The sequence below is a fragment of the Malania oleifera genome, chromosome 13, assembly GCF_029873635.1.
Source record: "Malania oleifera isolate guangnan ecotype guangnan chromosome 13, ASM2987363v1, whole genome shotgun sequence".
Lineage (NCBI taxonomy): Eukaryota > Viridiplantae > Streptophyta > Magnoliopsida > Santalales > Ximeniaceae > Malania > Malania oleifera.
The window spans coordinates 6,436,478-6,457,810 of NC_080429.1; the positions used below are offsets into that span (position 1 = coordinate 6,436,478).

The 21,333-nt window shown below is 36.3% G+C and overlaps 1 protein-coding gene across 1 annotated transcript; it reads left to right on the top strand.

Moving 5' to 3' along the window:
• Window positions 1–1,005: 1,005 nt before the first annotated feature.
• Window positions 1,006–16,608, top strand: LOC131145959 (ubiquitin-conjugating enzyme E2-17 kDa). Its single transcript, XM_058095141.1, has 5 exons — window positions 1,006–1,366; window positions 1,468–1,545; window positions 13,229–13,356; window positions 15,093–15,197; window positions 16,202–16,608. Exons 2-5 carry the CDS (start codon window positions 1,476–1,478, stop codon window positions 16,343–16,345), a joined length of 447 nt encoding a protein of 148 aa, XP_057951124.1. The 5' UTR covers window positions 1,006–1,366; window positions 1,468–1,475; the 3' UTR covers window positions 16,346–16,608.
• Window positions 16,609–21,333: the final 4,725 nt, after the last annotated feature.

Below are 21,333 nucleotides of genomic sequence, written 5' to 3' on the forward strand. Positions count from 1 at the left end.
CCTAAATTGAAATAAAATATTTCTGCTAATTTAAGCTTAAGTGCAAGAAATTATTAAGGACTTGATTTATTATTTGTCAAGATATTTTTGATTAAATTAAATAAAGTAATTTGAGTTATCTATCAGTAAAAGTGTCGGTTCTTGTCCTTATAATTTATCAAAACCTTTAAACACTCATTGCATATAAAATGACCAATTTAATATAATATTTGTTAAATCCAATATGACTGAACCAAAAAAAATGAGTCTAGAGAATATAAATGGAATAAATTTGAAACAAAAGAAATACAATTTTAATTTACCAAATAAAAATGGTATTTTGTTTAATGTTTTTTTATTCTTCTCAAGACATGCTACGTGCTCTTTACTTTGTTTTATTCAATGGTATTATTTGTATCGTGAATTTAATCTAATATTTTTTTGTAGAAGTGTAAAAATATTTTTAAAAATGCATTTAGAAATTATTAATAGTGCTTCTAATATAATATAATTATATGGTCAATCAAATTAACCATAATTATAAAAGAACATAAAATAAAAACGAGCACAATGCATTAAAAAAACTAGGCACGCTAAAGAATTAGACACATTTCTCAAAATCACGCAATCTATGTTTTAGAATTTAACATTCAAAATTTAATAAGATTTTGTTTATCTATAAAAAATAAAGTGAAATATAAAAAATAGATTAAAGTTGTGTTAAAAACATAAATTTAGAATTCAAACTTAAATTTTGTGAATATAAATTAAATTTAATATAAATTTACGTACTATTTCATTTAAATTCACATAAATTAAATTATTATTGACTAAATATTTGGAAGAAGTTTTGAATTTTTCTAGATTTAAATAAAGTTTAACAAAAACTTATATTAAATTTTCTTACAAATTTACATAAATTCTAACTCATCTCTAACATACACATTCGCAATAATTTATTTAAAATAATATAAATTCAAAATTCAAAATTTAAAACCCTAAATTTACGCATTGAAACATATAACGTGAATAATTATCATAATTAAAGTAGCAGAATATTTAGGCAGCGGAGATTCATTTACATCTCCGGACCGCGTCGGCTTTAGGGCACTTTCGGCGAAAATCATTTCAAAGGGAAAACCACCAGGGAAGGGGCCCGCAGAAAGAAAGCATAACCCGTTTTCAGGGGGTGCCCCGACCACATCCATGATCCAACCCATTCATTCATTCTCCATTTCCCAGACAAGGCTTTCTCCCTCTCTCTAGTCTATATATGCACAAAATCGCCTAGCCCTCTTGTTCTTCTTCTCGCTCTTCGTCTTCGCCTCGCAATCTAACCCCTACGCTCGATCGCCAATCCAGAGGAGGATCTGATCTGCTCTCTCGGGTTTCTCTATTTCGATCTCTCTCGCTGTTTTTGTTTGTGTGTGTGTGTGTGTGTGTTTGTTGATCTTTGGATCTGAGGCGATCTAGGGGTTTGAAACGCAGGTTTCGCCATGGCTTCGAAGCGGATCTTGAAAGAGCTTAAGGATCTCCAGAAGGATCCTCCCACGTCCTGCAGCGCCGGTATTGCACGCGCTCTCCTTCTCTGCTTTTGTGGCTTCTTTGAATTTTATGATTTTGTCTCTCTTTGGTTTGATGCTTTGATATCCCCGGAGGTTCTTTTTTTCCTTTTACGGATCATTTGGGGTTTGAGGTTCTTATACGAAAGCTGTTGTTTCGCTTCATTTAGCTCAAATACGTGGATCTGTATTTTTTAATTTAATTTTTTTTTTTTATATTTGTTGTGTGTATGCATGTTTGGATGTAGGCATGCATGTATTTAAGCGTCTGTCTACGTTATGCATGTCTGTATGTTTCTGTAAAAATGGTGCATGAATTATTTTATTTATATGTTGCTAATTCTTTAAATTGAGCTTACTCAGTTAATTTTTGAGTTAAATATGCAAAAATCACCACTTTCTTTTTAGGTCAGGGGTCGATACATCTATTTTTTTTTGGTGATATAGTTTGAGGGTTTTTCCCCCCAGGGGTAGGGTTGTAAGTATTGTTGTGGGGATGTCTTCACAACATCAACCATGGCAGAAATGGTATATTGCGACCAGTAGAATAGATGGGCGAATGATTTTCTGGAAATTCAAGTCCATTTTGTGATTAAAACTGCAGATTTCTTTCTGCTCAAAGGGGTAAAGCATATTCTGTAGCTGGATGCAGAAAATCTCTGCCTTGTGAATGAGATTTTTGTTTCTTGCAGTTCAGTTGGCCATACGGGTGCATTATGATGAATAATATATTCAGTTTGTTGGAATTAGCATATTTATGTTCCTCTCTTAATTGTTTACGTCCAATGGTTAGGATCCCTGAACATCGGTGGAATTGGCTGAAAACCCTTCGTTAAAACTTCTGCTACTAGATGTTCTACTACAAGGGTTCCAGAAGATGTGGATCTTAAATGAAAGGATGGTTGTTAAGGAAGATAATTATGGATCCTAAATGAGAAGATGGATATGAAGAAAAATAAAATGAATTTGTATTATTGTAAAAGAAAAGTATGTAAGGCAATGCTTGAGTTGGATTCTGGAGTTGGACAATGCTTGCACCAGATTCTATCGTTGGGCACGTTCCTCCGTCTGTTATGTCTCAACATCCAAAGCCACTCGCTCGATATTGCTAAAAATTTTGATAATTTTCAGCTTTTGAGAAGTGTGGGCAAATCTTTTAAAGAGAGCATCATGGTATCAGCCTCTGGCCCTCTCCATGAGTTATATTTTCATCATATTTAAGATATAAAAGTGTTTCATTCTCTCAAATATTCAGAGGGGGAATAATTCGGATTTTGGATAAAGAAAATTTGGATAGGAGTTGCTAACAATATTCCTTTGCCCACCCATAATTAAAATGTGACAGCAAGTTCCAATGGCAATGATAGTTTAAGACAATATCAGAAGTTTTTACTTGCCTGAAAAAGATTTATTTAATCCATGAAAAATGGTTCTTCATGATACTCACACGAGTTCATGCATGTAGATTTTGCTTATTGATTGTTGATTACAATATAAGCCGCTAATTTTCTACATATTGGTCTAATTTTTAACCCTACTAAGATTTTTAAATTAGATGGTAGTATGAGATGCAAAATGAGCCTCCTTTTGCTCTTATTGTTGCATTCTTCTTTGTCTAGTGTTTGTTTGTTACTGATCAGAATGTTACTACACAAGTGTTATAACTCTTCTAAGCTATAATTATTTGAAATTTTCTCCAGAAAACATCAATTTTTTTATACTTGCAAAACTGAGAATTCATTAAAAAGGGCCCCAAAGGGGTGCTACCCATTTACAGAAATAGAGCTAAATGGAAAGGTATCATCTTTGAGACAAAGTGACCTAGAAATTGTGAGTGGGAAGCCACCTATCTTTGAGAATTGTGAATTATGTAGCTGATCCTTTGAGAGCTCTTTTGTTCCTTACAATCCAAAAAATGGTGAGAGAGATCAAAGTCATGGCTTTTTATTTCTTTGCTTGAACAAATACCTCTCTAGCCTCTAGGCCCTAGTAGCCCAGCATTCTATCTTAAAGTCATCATCTAACCTTTCCTTAATTAGCGGTATTCTATGATCACGCCACACGCATCAAGCACCAAGCCATTTTGCCCAACCTATTTTAATTTTGTCTTACATCATTTTCAATTTCTCCTTGAAACTTACTTAATAGACCCATAGTATCAAAATCTATTAATACTAAGAATTAATTGACCATTGAGGTTAGCATTTCTTGATTTTACCTCAAAAAATGACTAAACCTATAGATTCTGAAGGTTTTCTTAATAAAAGTCCTCAATGGCACCTATATACCCACCTACTCTTTTTTTATAAAACCCATCATAGAACTTCCTAGACAACAATTATATGTTTTCTCTCAAGTCAGTAAAAACCCATGTCCAAGTCCCTCTTCTGTTCTTTAAACTTTTCCACTAATTGTCTTAATATATTTATCATTTGAGTGGCTTAATCTCCTAGGAACAAACTAATTTTTGAAATCCTCATTTCTATCCTTAGTTTTTGTTCAATTACGCTTTCTTGTTTCTTTATATTGCTTGTGAGTTTATTGCCAAAATAGATAGCATAAATATCCCCTATATTTTTGTATATAAATATTAAAATATTATTACTCTAATATACTTTGAACATTCTCTAACTTAGATGGGATGTCATACAATCGTATAGCTTTTCCACCTTTCATGCACACTTAACTTCTTCAATGCATACTTATCTTCACTAACCCTTATTTTGTAAATAAATCTACTATTTTTTTTTATAGGATTTTTCTCATTTTTCAATTCTAAGCAATTGTTTTGGTTCCCTATAAAAAGGTTATTAAAATATTATATTCTTTAATTAAAACACTATCATCCCAATTTTTAAACATTTGATGTTGCTAGGTCTCTCCTCTTTCTCCAATTCTAACACATAAATGAAAATTTCCTTTCTTTAGTTCCTAATCTAGTATATAATTACCACAAACTTTTAAAGTTCAGCTTGGCTAACATCCATCTTACGTCTTTTCGGTGCCCCTTTGATTTTCAAATTTTCTATGTTACTATATTGTTCATGTTGTAGACTACATTCTTTTTTCACTCATTTGGTTTTTGGATATCACGATCACCTCACCAACTCTCTTTATTGTTCTTGCATCTTCCTTTAGATCATCTAAAGATGCTATATCTTTCTAGTAGAACTAGCAGTTTCAAATGGTATTTGCATCTAGGTGATCTCTTGTAGTCCAATTGCTTTCTTTTATCATTTTATCTTTAAATTTTATAATATTTTCTCCGTTTAAGTTCCATCACCTATTTTGCTTACGTTGATAAATGCTACCTTTCTCTTCCATTTTTTAATGCATATAGAAAACACTAATACTTAGTGTTGTGCAATTAAAATTTCACTTCAAATAACTTTATGGTCCTTCTGCAATAAACTATCTATCCTCTTTGTTAAGTGAATATAAATTTGATTTTTATTTTATCCACACTTGAAGGTTATCAAGGGGAATTTTCTCGTCTTAAAGTATGCATCATATCATCAAGCTCATTTTTTTCTCCATGTGTTCCAAGTATCTTCTCATAACTTATTATACTTTCTTATGTGACCTTTCAAATTTGCTCCTACTTATCTTTTCTTGCTCCTCAATATCCACTATACAGTACTATCTTCTTATGAAAATTGGTTTTGTTCTAGTTTTCCTCTAAGCTTATGTGAGGAGCATAGACACTAATGACATGCATCAACTTCTCATGGTTTTATCCCAACTACTATTTGAACAACTACAATATTGTATTTTTGGTCATAGTCTACATTTATGCCTATCCTACTCATGTTTCTTTCGCAACATACCAAAGTTGAAATTTAACTTTTTAATTTCTCTAGATTTTCCCCCTACCCACTTAGTTGAAAGTTAATTGTCGTTGTATCAACCAAATCCATCCTTCTACTTACCACATGTATCATGACCACCTTAATTCTTTTAATTCTATACCCTCACTACTTGAACGCCCCACTCTTATGCTTTCTTTTATAACGTACCAAAGTTGTAATTTTAACTTTTCAATTTCTCTAGATGTTCCCCCTACCCACTTAGTTTGTTGGAAGTTAATATTTTTCATTTATGTGACTAATCCAACACAATTGGATTCTCTACCCACCATCTTCAAAATGATGTGAGAGTCCCTACATAATTGGCAATGCACCTTGTCTTGAGCCGACAAACAAGTTCACCATTGTCTATTTTTCACTACACTCATGTAGTGAAAGTGCAACCCATTGTTCGTACAAATTTCAAGGCAAATAAGAATTCATATCATGTTGCTTTGAGAAGTTTGTGTTGGCTATCAACTACCTAACACAATTCTCCTCCATTGACTGATTTTGGGAATGGTTGCTTATCCAAATAGAATACCTATACCCTAAACCAATTCAAGACATGCATCAAGATTCTCAACAAGGATATGAGTTGGGACAAGTATTTTGACAAATTTGTTGCCTTATGGGATGGGCGCCATCTTGCAATTAAATATGGATATGGGGATGAATAATCTCAATAAAGAAATAGATGCCTAAACTATTTTGGCAGTTCTCCACGCTAACCTGGTTGTTCGCTAATTGAGGGTGAATAATCACCCATGAAGGGTAGATATTATGGTGTATAATCATCTAGAAGTGGCACATGAGGGCCTCCAAAGCTACAAGGATGCTATTTAGTACTTTGACTAGTCACATTACCAAAATAAATCAACAAAAGCATGCATGCATGGGCATAAACAAGTATTTACTCAAGCTGGGCATAGCCAAGTAATTATCCGAGTTGTTTTCTTCTCCATGCTAAAAGCCCTTATTGACTTGGAAATTTGCGTGTTCGTGATAGTTGGTGCCAAAGGTGATATCTCATTTGATAATGGATATGAGATTGATATTGTGGGCACTAACTCGATTTGGGAATATCTCATTTGATAATGGAAATGAGATTGATATTATGGGCACTAACTCGATTTGGGAATTTGGTTTGTGACATTGAGTGGGGGAAGAATCGATCTACCTTTGAATGGGTGTTGGCCCCTTCCCTCCCTTTTGTCATGTGACCTGCTGTGATTAATGAAGCGAAAGTTGGCATTTAGTTGGCTTTCTTGTCGATGGTCATGATGGTTGATTGTGTCCTGTACCCTAGATGAGGGATGAGGGTGAGTTGTGGGAACTAAGATGAGAATACCTTGCCATGTGTCACGGTTCGACTATTTTCACACCCTTGTGAAGGGCAGTGCGACGCTAGCTAAAACACTTTTGCTTAACTAGTTGGCCTATCGTTTACCAACATTCATCCACGAAACACTTTCATTAACATTCATTCAAATAGCAACGGAAACAGTAATCAATTCATGAAAGTCGTGGCAAGCAAGCAGTAAACATTGAAGCAAATGTAATTCATTAACAACACCTCCGTTGACATTGTGTGCTTAGCGAGAGAGGCAAGTAGGTTAAACACGTTGACAAAAGTTAGCGAGTTTTACAATGATTAAAGAGGTTTTTATGTAATTATCATCATGACACTAGGAAACATCAAAGTGACCGAGGAGTCATACTGCCTTATTTGGCATACAAAGACACTATTAGCAGAAAATAACCCTACACTAGTATTTACATGATGGAAACCCATCCCAAGCACACGAGATAAGCGGTCACAGACAAGAATAATGCCCGAACAAGCTTAGCTCGTGACATTCTCCCCCACTTATGCGGTCGACGTCCTCGTAGACTTTGGTGGTAGGTACACTTCAAATTTGTCCACGAACGGTTGAATGTCTTTCGCAGAAATCCAGCTGATTTCTTTGTCATCAAGGCATTTCCACTTCACTAGGAACTTCTGCCGCTTCTTCCTTGAGGATATGAACTTTCTGTCTGCAAGGATCTGTTCAACTTTACGTTTGTCAGGTTGCACTGTCTTCAACTATGCTCTGTTGGACTGACTTTTGCTCAGGTCATTGGTGTTGGCGTTGAACGGCTTGAGGCATCTGACATGAAACTACGGTCTTCTCCCTTGATCTGCCCACTTCTTCATCTGCTTAGAAGTTTTCTCCAGATAGGCTCGGGCAAACTCTACATTCTGTCTCCATTCTCTGGTGAAGATGTACGCCCTGAGACTCTTTCGTCTGTATGGCTTGCCTACTGTGTGAGGTAATAGCGGCAGTTGGCTTGTAACAAGCTCAAAAGTGCTCTTGTTGGTTGTTGAGCTCCTTTGGGCATTGCCACAGAACGGAGCCACATCAAGTAGTTGCACGCCATTCTTCTAGTTGTCGTTGACAAAATGGCACAAGTACTCATCTAGCAGTTTTCTGAATCTCTTCATCTGTCTGTTTGTCTGTCGGTGATAACTTGAAGAGATGTCAATATGTGACTTAAATATCCTGAAAAATTCTGTCAAGAAGTTGTCAGTGAACATTAAGTCTCAGTCACAAATAATAACTTGGGGAACACCCCAATATCTCACAATAGTCACAAGGAACAATTGTGTCGTCTCCTCTGCTATTAGTACTTTGGTGCGGCCCTGAAAGTATCATACTTCTTCCGCTCCCCCTTGTCTTGTTGGCAAGTGAGACAAGTTTTGGTTTGATCAACCACATCATCCTCCGTGTGCGGCCAATAATACCTCCTCAGTAGTCCTGTCGTTGGAGTCATTCTCCGCGAATACCCCTCAACGAACTTCCTGTAATATCTAGTAAAGCCAAGAAAGGAATGCAACTCCTTCACTGTCGTGGGGATCTTCCGTGCTTGAATCATCCTTACCTTCTCCATACCCCTCCGGATACAACCTTGTTCAACCACATGACCAAGGAATTTGTTGCTCCGCTGAGCGAAAGAGCACTTCTCTTTCTTCACATCCAGACTGTTTCCCCTCAGCCTATTGAATACCTTCCGTATATGCTCTTTATGTTTCCTCTGAAACAACACCGATGCTCCCAACGGTGTTTTGGAAGGGCAAACACATTCCGCCTCCAATTTATCAAGCTATTTCCCCAACTCTACTATCTCTCGAGGTGCAATCCGACATGGCACTTTAGCAGGTGGTTTCACTCCTGATAGCAACTAGATCTCATGCTCCACTGTCCGTTGTGAAGGCAAATTGTGAGGTATCTTATCCGGCAACACTTCCTTATCCTCATCCAAAACCGCTTGGATGGTCCTAGGCTCTAGCTCTTGGCTTACTTCTTTGTCTACCACCACTGTGGCTAGACGTGTCTGCTTACCCTGACCCAATCCTTCAATGAGTTGTATGGCTGAAAGGGACTTCCCGTCGTCTCCTTTTGTTGCAACGACTTGCACCATGCACGAGTGATCTCCCATCAGACACAGGGAATCAGCCGAAGACATCAGCATTGCCCTCATCTCCCTTAGGAACTCCATTCCTAGAATGACTGGAAAGTCATCCAATGACACCGTTGTGAAATTCGCATGACTTTCCCACTGTCCAAGCTTTACAGCCAGTTGTTTGGCTACTCTCAGAGTAGGCTGGGCTACAGAATTAACTGCTTTCATGCGTCATGTATCCTTCTCTAAGGATAAGTTGAGTCTCCATGCTTCTAACTGCGAAACAAAATTATGAGTAGCCCTCGTATCCACCATAGCGTGGGTACTCTTCCCATTTATCCTTAAGTCCACAAACATTAACCCTTTTGCTCGTGTAACTTTCGGTATTTTTACCTGCTTTTCCAATGCGCTCACCAACTGCACTGAACCCACCCTCGGGGCATGATCCTCTTCCTCCTTGCTTTCCACCCCTTTTCCTGAAGTAGAAGCTTGTAAGGCATTGAGTAATCCCTTGTGTTGACACTCACTCACTCTATGAGGTCCACCATACAAGTAGCACGAAATTTTACTATTCTCCTTTCCATTGGGTGTGTTGAACTCTTGAGATGACGAAGCTTGCTTCGAGGTTGATGATTTATAGTCGGCTCCCCTACTCTTGGGTTTGCCTTTCTTGAAAGACTTTTCACTGTTTCCCTCTCCGCTAAACCGTTTGGACGAAGCAGTATCATCACCAGCGTAGTCAGTTAAGTGTTTTGTAGCCGCTTGTGCAGTTGACAAGTCTTGAACCCTTTGCCTATGAAGTTCAGTTCTTACCCACGGTTTCATCCCCTAAAGAAAATAGAACAACTTGTCCTTCTTCAACATATCCCGAATATCCAACATTAAAGCGGAAAATTGTTTCACATATTCCTTGCTCAACCCCGTATGCTTGAGATCTCCCAGTTTTCTCCTTGCATTATACTCAACATTTTCAAGAAAGAATTGGGGCTTGAGCTCTCTCTTCAAGTTTGCCCAATTATCGATTACATAGCTTCCATTTTCAATTTCTCTGTACTTAGTACGCCATCACAGTTTGGTATCACAAACTAAGTACATGGTCGCAGTATTCACCTTTGCTTGTTCTAAGGCCATCCTCACAGCGTGGAAGTACTGCTCCACATCGAACAAGAAGTTCTCTAACTCCTTGGCATCTTGGGCATCCCCATACGTCCTGGGTTCTGGTACCTTGATCTTGCTAACTCCCGGAGTGTTGGAGTTCCCCATAGCAAAAACCATCAGGTTCACCTTTGCATCCAGATTAGCCATTCGCGACTGTAAAGTTTCAACTGTGTGGCGAAAGTCCTCTGACATGTTGCCTATCAAATCTGTTTGATGTTTTTGTGATCCCATCACTTCATCATCAAGTTCTCTCATCTGGGCCACCTCCGCAGCCACAATATTGGTTGTTGCCTCAACCTGTGCTTCTAGCACGCTGATCCTCTCAACATTGTATGGTGTCATGGTCACTTATGAAAGCTTTCCAAATCCAACAACAAAGGCAATTGAATTCATGTAGCAACTCAACCTTGGTCTCTGATACCAAGTGTCACGGACTTACTTCTGATACTAAGTGTCATGGTCCGACTATTTCATACCCTTGTGAAGGGCCGTGTGGCACTAGCTAAAACACTCTTGCTTAACTAGTCAGCCTATCGTTTACCAACATTCATCCACGAAACACTTTCATTAACATTCATTCAAATAGCAGCGGAAACAGTAATCAATTCATGAAAGTCGTGGCAAGCAAGCAGTAAATATTGAAGCAAACGTAATTCATTAACACCTCCGTTGACATTGTGTGCTTAGCGAGGGAGGTAAGTAGGCTAAACACGTTGACAAAAGCTAGTGAGTTTTACAATGACTGATGAACACTCACTCTTGCCCAAAGAGGTTTTTATGTAATTATTATCTTGGTACTAGGAAACATCAAAGTGACCAAGGAGTCATACTGTCTTATTTGGCATACAAAGACACTACTAGCAGAAAATAACCCTACACGAGTATTTACATGATGGAAACCCATCCCAAGCACACGAGATAAGCGGTCACAGGCAAGTATAATGCCCTGAACAAGCTTAGCTCGTGACACCACACTATGGGAGTTGTCCTATTGTCGTTGGCATTGGAGCTCGAATGGCCCTTCAAAGCATTGAAGTCTTAGTTGATCAACAGGAATGCACAAGCATGCGTGAAGATGAAGGCATAACTTGGTGCAAGTGCAAATTCATTTATATGGACCAAGTATTCTAAGTGCACCCTGATTATAATAAATCCAAAAAAAATGTGGTTGAGCAAAAGTTAGGTTCAATAATTAAATTATAATCATAAAACACTAATTAGGATTGACAACAGATAATAAGATTTGAAAACAACATACCCAGAGAGTAAAGATGGCATAAATGAGAATGCTAATATGATGAGTGGTATAAATATAAAATACAAAGTTGGAAATGAAAATATATGTGGTAAATTAGGTGTATCACAAGATGAAGGAAGGGTGATGAAAATGGTTTGGTAACTTGCAGCATATGCCAAATAAAATTCCAGTGAAGACAGCTGAGTTAGTTGTTATTGGTAGTAGGAAGGGGAGGGGTAGGTCTAGAATAACTTGGACCAGGATAGTAAGGATTTAAAATACTCCCAACTTTGTGTGGATACCCTACATCTAGAATGGCGGAAGAGGATTCATCATTTATGTAACTGATGCCACAGTGAGACTGTAGGCTTAGTTGTTGTTGTGTTGTTGTACCTATACCCGTCAACTAGCATTGGGAGATCATGTTATGCTGGAAAGCACATGGTTTCTAAAATCTTTGTATGCTGTATATCTCATAGTTGCTAATTTTTATCATGGGAAGAATAGTTTATGAGGTGTACATAATTGTACAGTCTGTTTTGATATCGTCTTTGAGTCGCTCCACAGAAGGTTAAGAAAAAAATTAGCATGCAAGTTAAATAAAGTAGCTACATCTATCCAAAAATCTTTTGCAACTTGATGCTTGTAAATGTGTGAAGTTACTGTTTTCCTGTAGATTATGAAATTGACTTGGGTTGAACTTACATTATTCAATTATGAAGGAATTATTAATTATCTTAAATTTGCACACTTAGAGGAGGTCACATTGATAGCATCTGTGCCCAGCATTGGTTGTGGAGATAGGGGATGAGGTCTACTTAAAAATCCTGGTCTTAGGATGAGAGTCTTGACTTGGTGGGCAGGAATTTGGGTTTGTTAAGGGGAATCCATACCTGACACTTTGTTTTTCTTAATCGCAGCTTGATTGTTTAATGGACCTACAATTTATTTGTTTGTCATTGGTTGAAACTTAATATGGCATTCTCTCGTTGGAGGACGACAATGCACATAAGTTTGCTTCTTCTCTATAATTAACCCCAACCATAATTCACGTTCACTTCCCTTGTTTTGCCTTTTGCTAATTCTCTTGCCATCTTCTCTTCTGGAGGATCTTTCCTTTCCTTTGAATATTTCTTTTTGTTTTATGCCTTTTAATTTTGAAATTTTTTTCCTGTAAAACATCTTGTGCAAGAATTTGTTCATATCAGACAGGTGAGAACAATTGTTCTTGGCTGAAACTAGTGGAGGATTCTTAAGGGTCGCTTAAGTTCAGTGGTGCAAATAATACAATGATCTCCCTTTAATATTTTCTCTGTATAATGGAGGAGGGAAACTTCTATGAATGAGAGCTTGTGTGCTGTAATGTTGAGAAACATGAATTGGTTATGTTTCCTAGTTATTTGGCAAACAAGTGAACAATTAATTTATTTGGGGAAACCTTAAGTATTGTTTTGGAATTATCACATAATCTTTGATTGCCATGATCGAATGAATTACAAGATTAGAGAAACAATTTTATGATATCAGAAATTAAGAATTCTACCCGTTCTATAAATTTTTGTTCTTGGGCATATCATATGATCTTATTTTCTCACCATTTAAATGTATAATTGGCCAACCAAGCTGATTTTGCTTAATTTTTTTATTCTATGTGTTTGGCTGGTTGGACTTGAGGGAACCAGGGGAACTAACTAAGTTTATGAATACTGTTCTATTCCTACAAAAGTGTAATTTTCCCTTCCACCATTCTGGACATTATCTCTGTTTCTATTTCGACAAGGTAATTCCTGTTTGCACTACTATTTTTATTTATCTGGTCTGTTGGATTCCAAGGGTACCAGCCAAACTAAATAACTTTATGATAGTGTTCTATTTCTACGAAGCTCAATTTTCCCTTTCCTCAGACCAGGCTATGAGCTCTTCTTTTGAGCAATTTCTACAATGTTTGAAACAGTTTAGTTTTTATGTATCTGTTTTCCTCAATATGTATGTGTGTGGTGCAGGACCTGTTGCCGAAGACATGTTTCACTGGCAAGCTACAATTATGGGTCCCCCAGACAGCCCTTATGCAGGGGGTGTTTTTCTAGTCACTATCCATTTTCCTCCAGATTATCCATTTAAGCCACCGAAGGTACAACGTTTGCGAGCACTCTTTTTTCGTTAAATAAAGTCTAGATCTTTCAATGCTGGTGAGTCAAAAAAGCTGAACTGGTATGGCTGGACGTCAATGGCATTCTTGGTGTTTTTATTTGTTATGAAATAATTTTATGCCCTGCATAACATTCCGAAGAATTGAACTAGTTTAGCCTCTCCTGGCTTGTGCCGTAGCTAATGTTGCAGTTGGTTTTCTTTGAGAAGTAAGTGGTATTGGCTTGTGAGCTTTTTAAATATGAGAGTTGGCAAAGATGTCAATCAGGTTAACAGTAAAGGCCTTTGGAGGTATTACTGTAGAATTTTGCTGAAAATTGTGTTTAATGTTTTTGTGGCTCTCATTCAATTTATTGATGTGAGCACTCCTTTTTTTTTCCTGTTATGTTGTCTAGCTGCTTCAGTTTTTTAGTATTTCCTCATTGTATATGTAGGTTTATTTTGATATGGACCATAGGGGTGCATGCATTATTAAGATTAACTGAACGAGTCAACAAAAAACAGTCATTGGTTTGGGTTGGGGGAAAATTTGAAAAATTCATATATGATCAAATGTGCAAAACTGGAATACATGTTTTCGACGAAGTGAATAGCACTTATCTTTGGCATGCTCTACATTTGTTTTAATAATAGATATCATATACAATTCTTGTTACTTAGCAAACCCTAAACATCACTCTCCAATCCCCAGTTGAGTAAACCTATAGACTCACCATCCAATCTTCTCTTGCCCTCAACAGAAAAGAGAAGATAAAAAATGGAAAACGCCCACACGTAGACTGTAGACACCCTCAATGCCTTCGCCAGACTCTAAAGGTCTCCCATGGGGAGGCTACTTCTCTGGACTCACATTTTCTGCTTCATTCACTTGGCTTCATTCGAGACAAACAATGATGGAGATGGATTGACTTTCTAACATGTCTAGTTATTCATTTAAAGATTGTTTCAACTTAGGAGCTGCTTACGGAGGGTCCAATAGATTCCTTAAAAGCTTCTTAATCTTAAAGTGATTGAGGGCTTTTTCTTATTTTTAATATCAATATTTGTGTATTTCTGGATTTTCTTCTTACAATTGATTCTTCCCATTGTGTATTTTGGTTTATTGAAGCTTTTAACCAACAATTTTCATTTATGCATAGAATTGTACCAAATTGGCTGAACCAATGTGTGCTTACCACAATTTTTATTTATGCGAACAATTGTACCAAATTGGTGATGTGTGCACGCCCTAGAAATATATGATCACACAACTGTTTGTTTCTGCCCCAAGTTTTCTATATTTTCTGGCATTTCTAATTTCTCGGTGCTTTTTGTGGAAACTTGTGCTATGTTTAAAGCCCTTTTTTTGTTTGTTACATATCTTGCTATGTTCTGGGTTTTCTGAGATTTCCATGGTATTGTCAAGTTTTCCTTGATTAAATCTGTTTGGAGGTTGTACTTTTGGAGGCCTTCAACACAGCTAATTTCTAGAACTTCCAGAAAAGGATGCTTTGGTGTCTACTGTCTCATTGTGTTTGGGAGAGGCCTTAGATTTGGATTTGAACCAAATATAATGCAAAAATTGTATTTAATTTTGTCCAAATCCATACAAATTCAAATCCAAAATTTGAATCCATGCTATGCCTAAAGAAGAGTGAACAAGATGTTATCCTTAACTGCTGTAGCTGTTGGAGATTACACTTCTAATGCAGTTCTCTCTCTCATGCCTGGATGTATCAGGTGGCTTTCAGGACAAAGGTTTTCCACCCAAATATTAACAGCAATGGGAGCATTTGTCTTGACATCTTGAAGGAGCAGTGGAGCCCTGCCCTTACCATTTCTAAGGTACTTTCCATGATTGGTACTCCCTTTTTTTGGCATGTAGAAAAGGAATGGAATCGAAATAGAATAGAATTGAATTTGTGATTCTATTCCTATCCCTTTACATTCCCCAAACCAAATGTGGCATCAGTATCTTCAAGAGATGAGAAAAGCCAGTGATGCTCCCACTTACGAGGATGTTCTCTGTTTTGGAGATCGCCAACTGTTAGTTTAGCCTTATTTTTCTAGGTTGGTATAATCAACCAAATTATCATATTCAAATTTATTACTGTGGACATGACCTCTTTTAGAACTGAGGTGCCCTTCTTTTAGATTATCCTGTGTAACAGTCTCAGGCAAGGTCCAGTGAGGTATTTTCTGTTTTTGTTATATAAAGGGGTGCCTCACATAATTGGAACCTGAACCAACCTTATAAACCCAAGATCTCCTTAGTAGACATCGGATGTCCTAGGATTGTCTTGAGTGGCCCACATCTTTGTCTAAGATCCTCCCACATGATAATACCCCTGGGGTGATTTTAGTACCAAATGTAACGATCTTAAAATTGGAACCTGAACCAACCTTCTAAACCCAAGATCTTCCTAGTAGACATCCGATGTCGTAGGATTGTCTGAGTGGCCCACATCTTTGTCTAAGATCCTCCCACATGATAATGCCCTTGGGGTGGTTTTAATACCAAATGTAATGGCCTTAAAAATGGAACCTGTACCAACCTTATAAATCCAAGATATTCCTAGTAAGCATCCAATGTCCTAGAGGATTGTCTGATCTGTGTAAGATCCTTCGAAGTTTAGGGTGGTTTTAATACTAAATGTAATAGTCTTAACCCAGGTCCAGTCAAGTATTGTCTGTATTATCACTGGTCTTATGGTTTTGTCCCATAAAATGGGCCTACATAATTGGAGTCCAAGGCTTAGTACACATTTGATGGGAAAATGGAACACCTGTTTTAAGATTGAAATGTTTCTGTTGCTTCGCCTGAGATATTTTTTTGAAATCATTATCAGGTGTTGCTTTCAATTTGTTCACTGTTGACGGACCCAAACCCAGATGATCCCCTTGTGCCAGAGATTGCTCATATGTACAAAACTGATAGAAGCAAGTACGAGACAACCGCGAGGAGCTGGACTCAAAAGTATGCCATGGGCTAAAAGTGCTATTGGTATGTGTGAGCGAAGGTTCTGCATTTGTCAAAAATACTTTGCTTGTTTGCTCCTATGTAATATTGAAGTTCGTTCTGTCAAAAAAACAAAAGCATGACGTTCAAAACATGGCGTCTGTTAAAAAGCGGGAAAGTAACACAACATTATTCTTCCTTTTTTTTTTTTTTTAAATCCTTTTAAATTACATGTACGTTAAATTTGATCTTTGGAATTATGGGAACTGCAAATATGGTGCTAAAAACATTTCAGAACCCAGCGCCCCCCTCCTCTTCCCCCACCTGTTTAGTTCAATTTTCTTGATTCTTGATCAAAATGGTATGGTTGGGGAGAGACGAGGAGCCATAAAAACAAGTGGCAAATTGGCTAGGCAGTGAACTTGAGTTTGTAGCTAGGGGTGCATGCGGGCGAGTTTAAACAAAGTTGATATTTAAATTTCCATACTTAATTTCATTGCAAGCTCGTGTACAATTGACATAATACAAATATAATAAAATAACAGAAGTCGATCAGATTTGCAAGTATTGTTGAACTCTACTTGTTAGGTTACTTGAGTAGATCATGTTTGATTCGAACTTGATTAATGTTGATTTGTTTAGCTAGCTTAGGCATCGCGTGGGTTGGTTTCATTGCTGTTGAGGGCATGCAGGAACCATTTTTTGTTTTTTTTGTGTGGGGAAATTTTAAACAAATAAGAAAGTTTCATCATGTTTTTCAACTTAATAGTTTGGTACATAGGAATAGTATATCCTTCAACTTGTCACTAACAATATGGTTGGAATTAATTTTTTTTTTCATATTACGTTTTTATTTGATGTTTTAATTTAATTTCAATTGAATTTCATTTTGTTCTATTTTATTGTCTTAATTTAATTTGAATCTGTTATATTTGATATATCATTTGTAATAGAACATTAACGAAATTAATGTTTAATTTAACAAGTTGAAGTTATAATGGCTGCCATAATAAAATTTTTTGAAAAATTCCCCAATCTCCTAATCAATTTGAGAGCAAATTGATAAGGAAAAATGTAAATTTCCGATCCACAGAATGTTTGCACTATAAAAAATGTTTAAAAACAACACAACAACATAACCAAGCTAGCTCTAGAATCAAAATTTTTTTGCGAATTTATGTAATTATAGACAATATTTATGAAAAAATGTATAAAAACAGTCACGAGAAATGTAAATTTCCGATCCACAGGATGACAATTCACAAGCGGCATTATATTCATGCATGTGATTCATGGGCTCCACGCCTCCAAATCACATCGACACTCGTGACTTTTAACAATATTGCTCTTCATTCATTAGTTCTTCAATTCATTCTCTCTCTCTCTCTCTCTCTCTCTCTCTCTCTCATACACACACACACACACACAGAGTGTGGTCTATTACTTTTGAAGATTTGGGTATCACTCAAATTTAGTATTGGGTCTCGTTTTTAGTATTAAACTATCTACAAAATCTTTAGTTAGGGGAAGAGACTTGTACATTTTTGAGATTTAATAGAAAGGTAAAACTTTTTTTTGATGAACATTGATTGATTTTTAGAATGTTTATACCCTTTCATTACCAAATGACCACATAACTTTTTGAAAATTGATTATTTTGCCCATCCCAACACATGAAATGACTTATCGTTCAAACATTTGAAATGCATCCCCCTGCTTCTCATAAAAAAAAAAGAAAAGAAAAAGTGATTACCTAATCATTAGGAGCACACTTCAATTCCAATATTCAAAAAACTATGATATGCTCAGGCTGCAAATTTTTAGTTATTCATTTTATGTGTGTTTATGGTTAAAGAAAAAAAATAAAATAATTATTCTTTAGAAAAAATTAGTTGACCACTTGATCCAAAAAAAGTATCAAATGTTAAGAAAGATTGTGAATCAAAATCTCAATAACGTAGTTCATATTTTTATTTTTATTTTTATTTCAAATTTAAGGGCAACTCAATATCTCTCACCCGAATTGTATAATATTTTAACCCCACAGACTTGTATAAATCTTAAAGCTACTATAAAAATATAGTGTATATAATGAGCAGCGAACCACATTAAAGTCTGCTGCAGCTGCATGCTTTCACCCTGTTCCCCATATATACCCAACTAAGAAAAATACAAATAAAAAAACATACAGCTAGCCATAGCTAGCACCTGGCAGTAGCAGGATTCAACTTGCCCTCCCCATTTCCCACTTCACCAGGGATTAACTTCACCCAACTTACCAAAATATCTCTTCACCAGCATGCCCCACTCTCTCTCTCTCTCTCTCTCTCTCTCTCTCTCTCTCTCTATATATATATATATATATATATATATATATATATATATATATATATATTCTGCATTTGTGGGCCCATGCAGAGAACTTGTAAATTATAATTGCTACTCACCATCGGCCATTGGCCAAGATCATGAAAGTCAAATATCTCCGCGCCATTAATGACAAACACCAGAGCAGTGGACGGAAGTAGCATGGTACGTGGCTTGTTGTGTCACCCTTGGATTGTGGAACGTAAGTTTAATTAATTAATTAATTTTAAAAAAAGTTCGAAGTTGCAGTGAGTACAGATAGACATTGATGGACAGAAATGGTTAAAGTATCATGCATGCAACAGTCTCTCTCTCTCTCTCTCTCTCAAGTGCGAGACAGTGTGCGAGAGTGCAAAAGACTATTGGACACCAGTCACACCATGCACATGCATGCATATTGTTAAAACAAACCCACACCCCCCATGTGGGTTAACTTTGGATTTCTCACCCTTCCCTTTGCATCCTTTTTGGTTCTTACGCATTTTTATTACCCTTTTCCAATTAAAAGTTTGCAGCTGTCCGTGGAGTAGTACTACTCTTCCCATCTCCATTCAAGGGGCCGGCCGGGGAAATATATATATATATATATATATATATAGAGAGAGAGAGAGAGAGAGTATAGATTTATGCGTAGTTCAGTGTTATCCATTCTGTGTTAGTTAGTCCCTCCCCTCTCCTCCCCCAAAGAAAAAGTTTGCGGGTAAACAGCCACTTGCAAATTGATCCACTCGATCCACAAACTTGTATTTATGTCCCAAATTAATAAAGCACGGCTGATTTTTCTTTCTAATAAATTGGGTGATTATAGTTTGAACTGGTTTGTTAAAATGGATTGGCTAATTTACCTCTTAATTTTATTTGGGTTATTTTATTAACATGAAATAAAATTATCGGTTGGTCCATCTAAAAAAAACTAACCCAACTCTTGGTCTGACCAACTCAACCGGTTGGCTCAAGCCCATGTTCTAAACACTGGGAAAAACAATTCAAAACAGGGACTAAAAATAGTTCATAGTTCTTATAGAAGTTGAAATATACTCATCACAAGACATTATGTTGCATAAGAGGAGATAGTTTACCTATCTCAAATTCTATACCTTTTTTCATCCCTCCCAAGGTTTGAACTTGAGATTTTCAATGTGAAAATTTCAAGTTGTGATTCACTGGGATGTCCCATTGTGAGCCTCAAATAAGCCAGGCACAAAAATAGAAGATAGATGTTGATACTTTATTTGTGCAATTCCTATGTATCCACTTGGAATAGAGTAATGCCTTTAAATATGGTGATGATTGCCCAATCAAGGCAATCACCGGAAGAATTAAAATAAGATGTCACTCAGGCAAGGTATAATGTAGTTTCTTTGGTGAGGCAAACAATTTATCTTCCTACAATTTATGGAATCATAATGGAGGTTGCTCAAATGAGGCATATGACAAATATTGCCTAGGGTGCAAGGCAATCTGCTAGGCAAGGCAAATCACTTGTCGCTTAGTCATCTTATGAACTAAAATGGTAAGGTTGCCTAGAATAAACAATTTAAGGCAATATGATTGTTCAAGCGATGTTTCAGGTAGGAGAAGACAACTTGAGATGAGCATTGCTCTATTAACTATTTGTTTGTTAGCAGGTTAGATGAGGTAAGACTGTGCATAAATCAATTAAGCATGGAGGAAGACTCCTCGCCCATGTTCAGAATTAGCTAAATAATTGACTTTAGGCACATTTCAAATGAATCTAGTTTTTTGAGTGGAAAAAAATGAATAAAATCAATTGTAATAAAGTGCCAACATTAAAAGAGACCATATTAATACTAAGAGTGTCTATCAATTTTAGGTAAATTAATATTATCTATGTGTATAAATTGGGATAAATTATAACTCAATGTTTAACTCAATTAGGTTTACATATAATACAACTACTCCAATGCTAACCACTTAGTGACCACTATATATCTTATTATTTCTATGATTCTGTTTCCCACAATTTCTATTCCATAAGGTACCCCTCTTGAAATATGACACTATCCCAAAAACTTGGTGGGGTCATAATGACCCATTCCACCTCCACACTTGAAAAATTTCCAATTCTCACTTTGAAAACTATTTGTTGGAATACTTGGACAAATATAATTAACTAGTGGTGGGGTTTGAATCATTGACACCAAAATCTCGTGTGGCTCATTTTATGATTTTTGAGGTCCAAATATCACGTGGAAAGACCTTAACTCCCCCTAAGATTTTGTTAATATAATTTATTTGTATTTAGTGTAATAGTCTTGTTTAACTTCGTAGAGATAATTGTTTGCATTTGTCCACTAACCTTATCATTTTGTCCTATAAGGACAATCTTTGACGTCTTTATCAGAATGACTCACACCTTTGTGTAGAATCTATTCATATGATGATACTCCTAGGAGACTCTCATATTAATTGTAACTGTCTTATCTCAATTCCCGTAAAATATTGGTCACTTTTTGTTCCATTTGAATTTATACTTTTGTCCTATAAAAGGTATCTCACATGGTTAGAATCTATACTACATTGAGACCTTATAATCCCAATATCTTCCTATTTAACATACATTTAATATAAGACTATGACTCTTCTAAACTTTAGGTGATTCTTTAAGTTGTGATATGGGGCTTATACTATGAG

Bases quoted from the DNA above. Each gene is read 5' to 3' on its own strand.
- LOC131145959 (XM_058095141.1), top strand. From the start codon at position 1,476: ATGGCTTCGAAGCGGATCTTGAAAGAGCTTAAGGATCTCCAGAAGGAT. The intron at 1,546-13,228 runs GTATTGCACGCG...TGTGTGGTGCAG, and splicing joins TCCCACGTCCTGCAGCGCCG to GACCTGTTGCCGAAGACATG. The intron at 13,357-15,092 runs GTACAACGTTTG...TGGATGTATCAG, and splicing joins ATCCATTTAAGCCACCGAAG to GTGGCTTTCAGGACAAAGGT.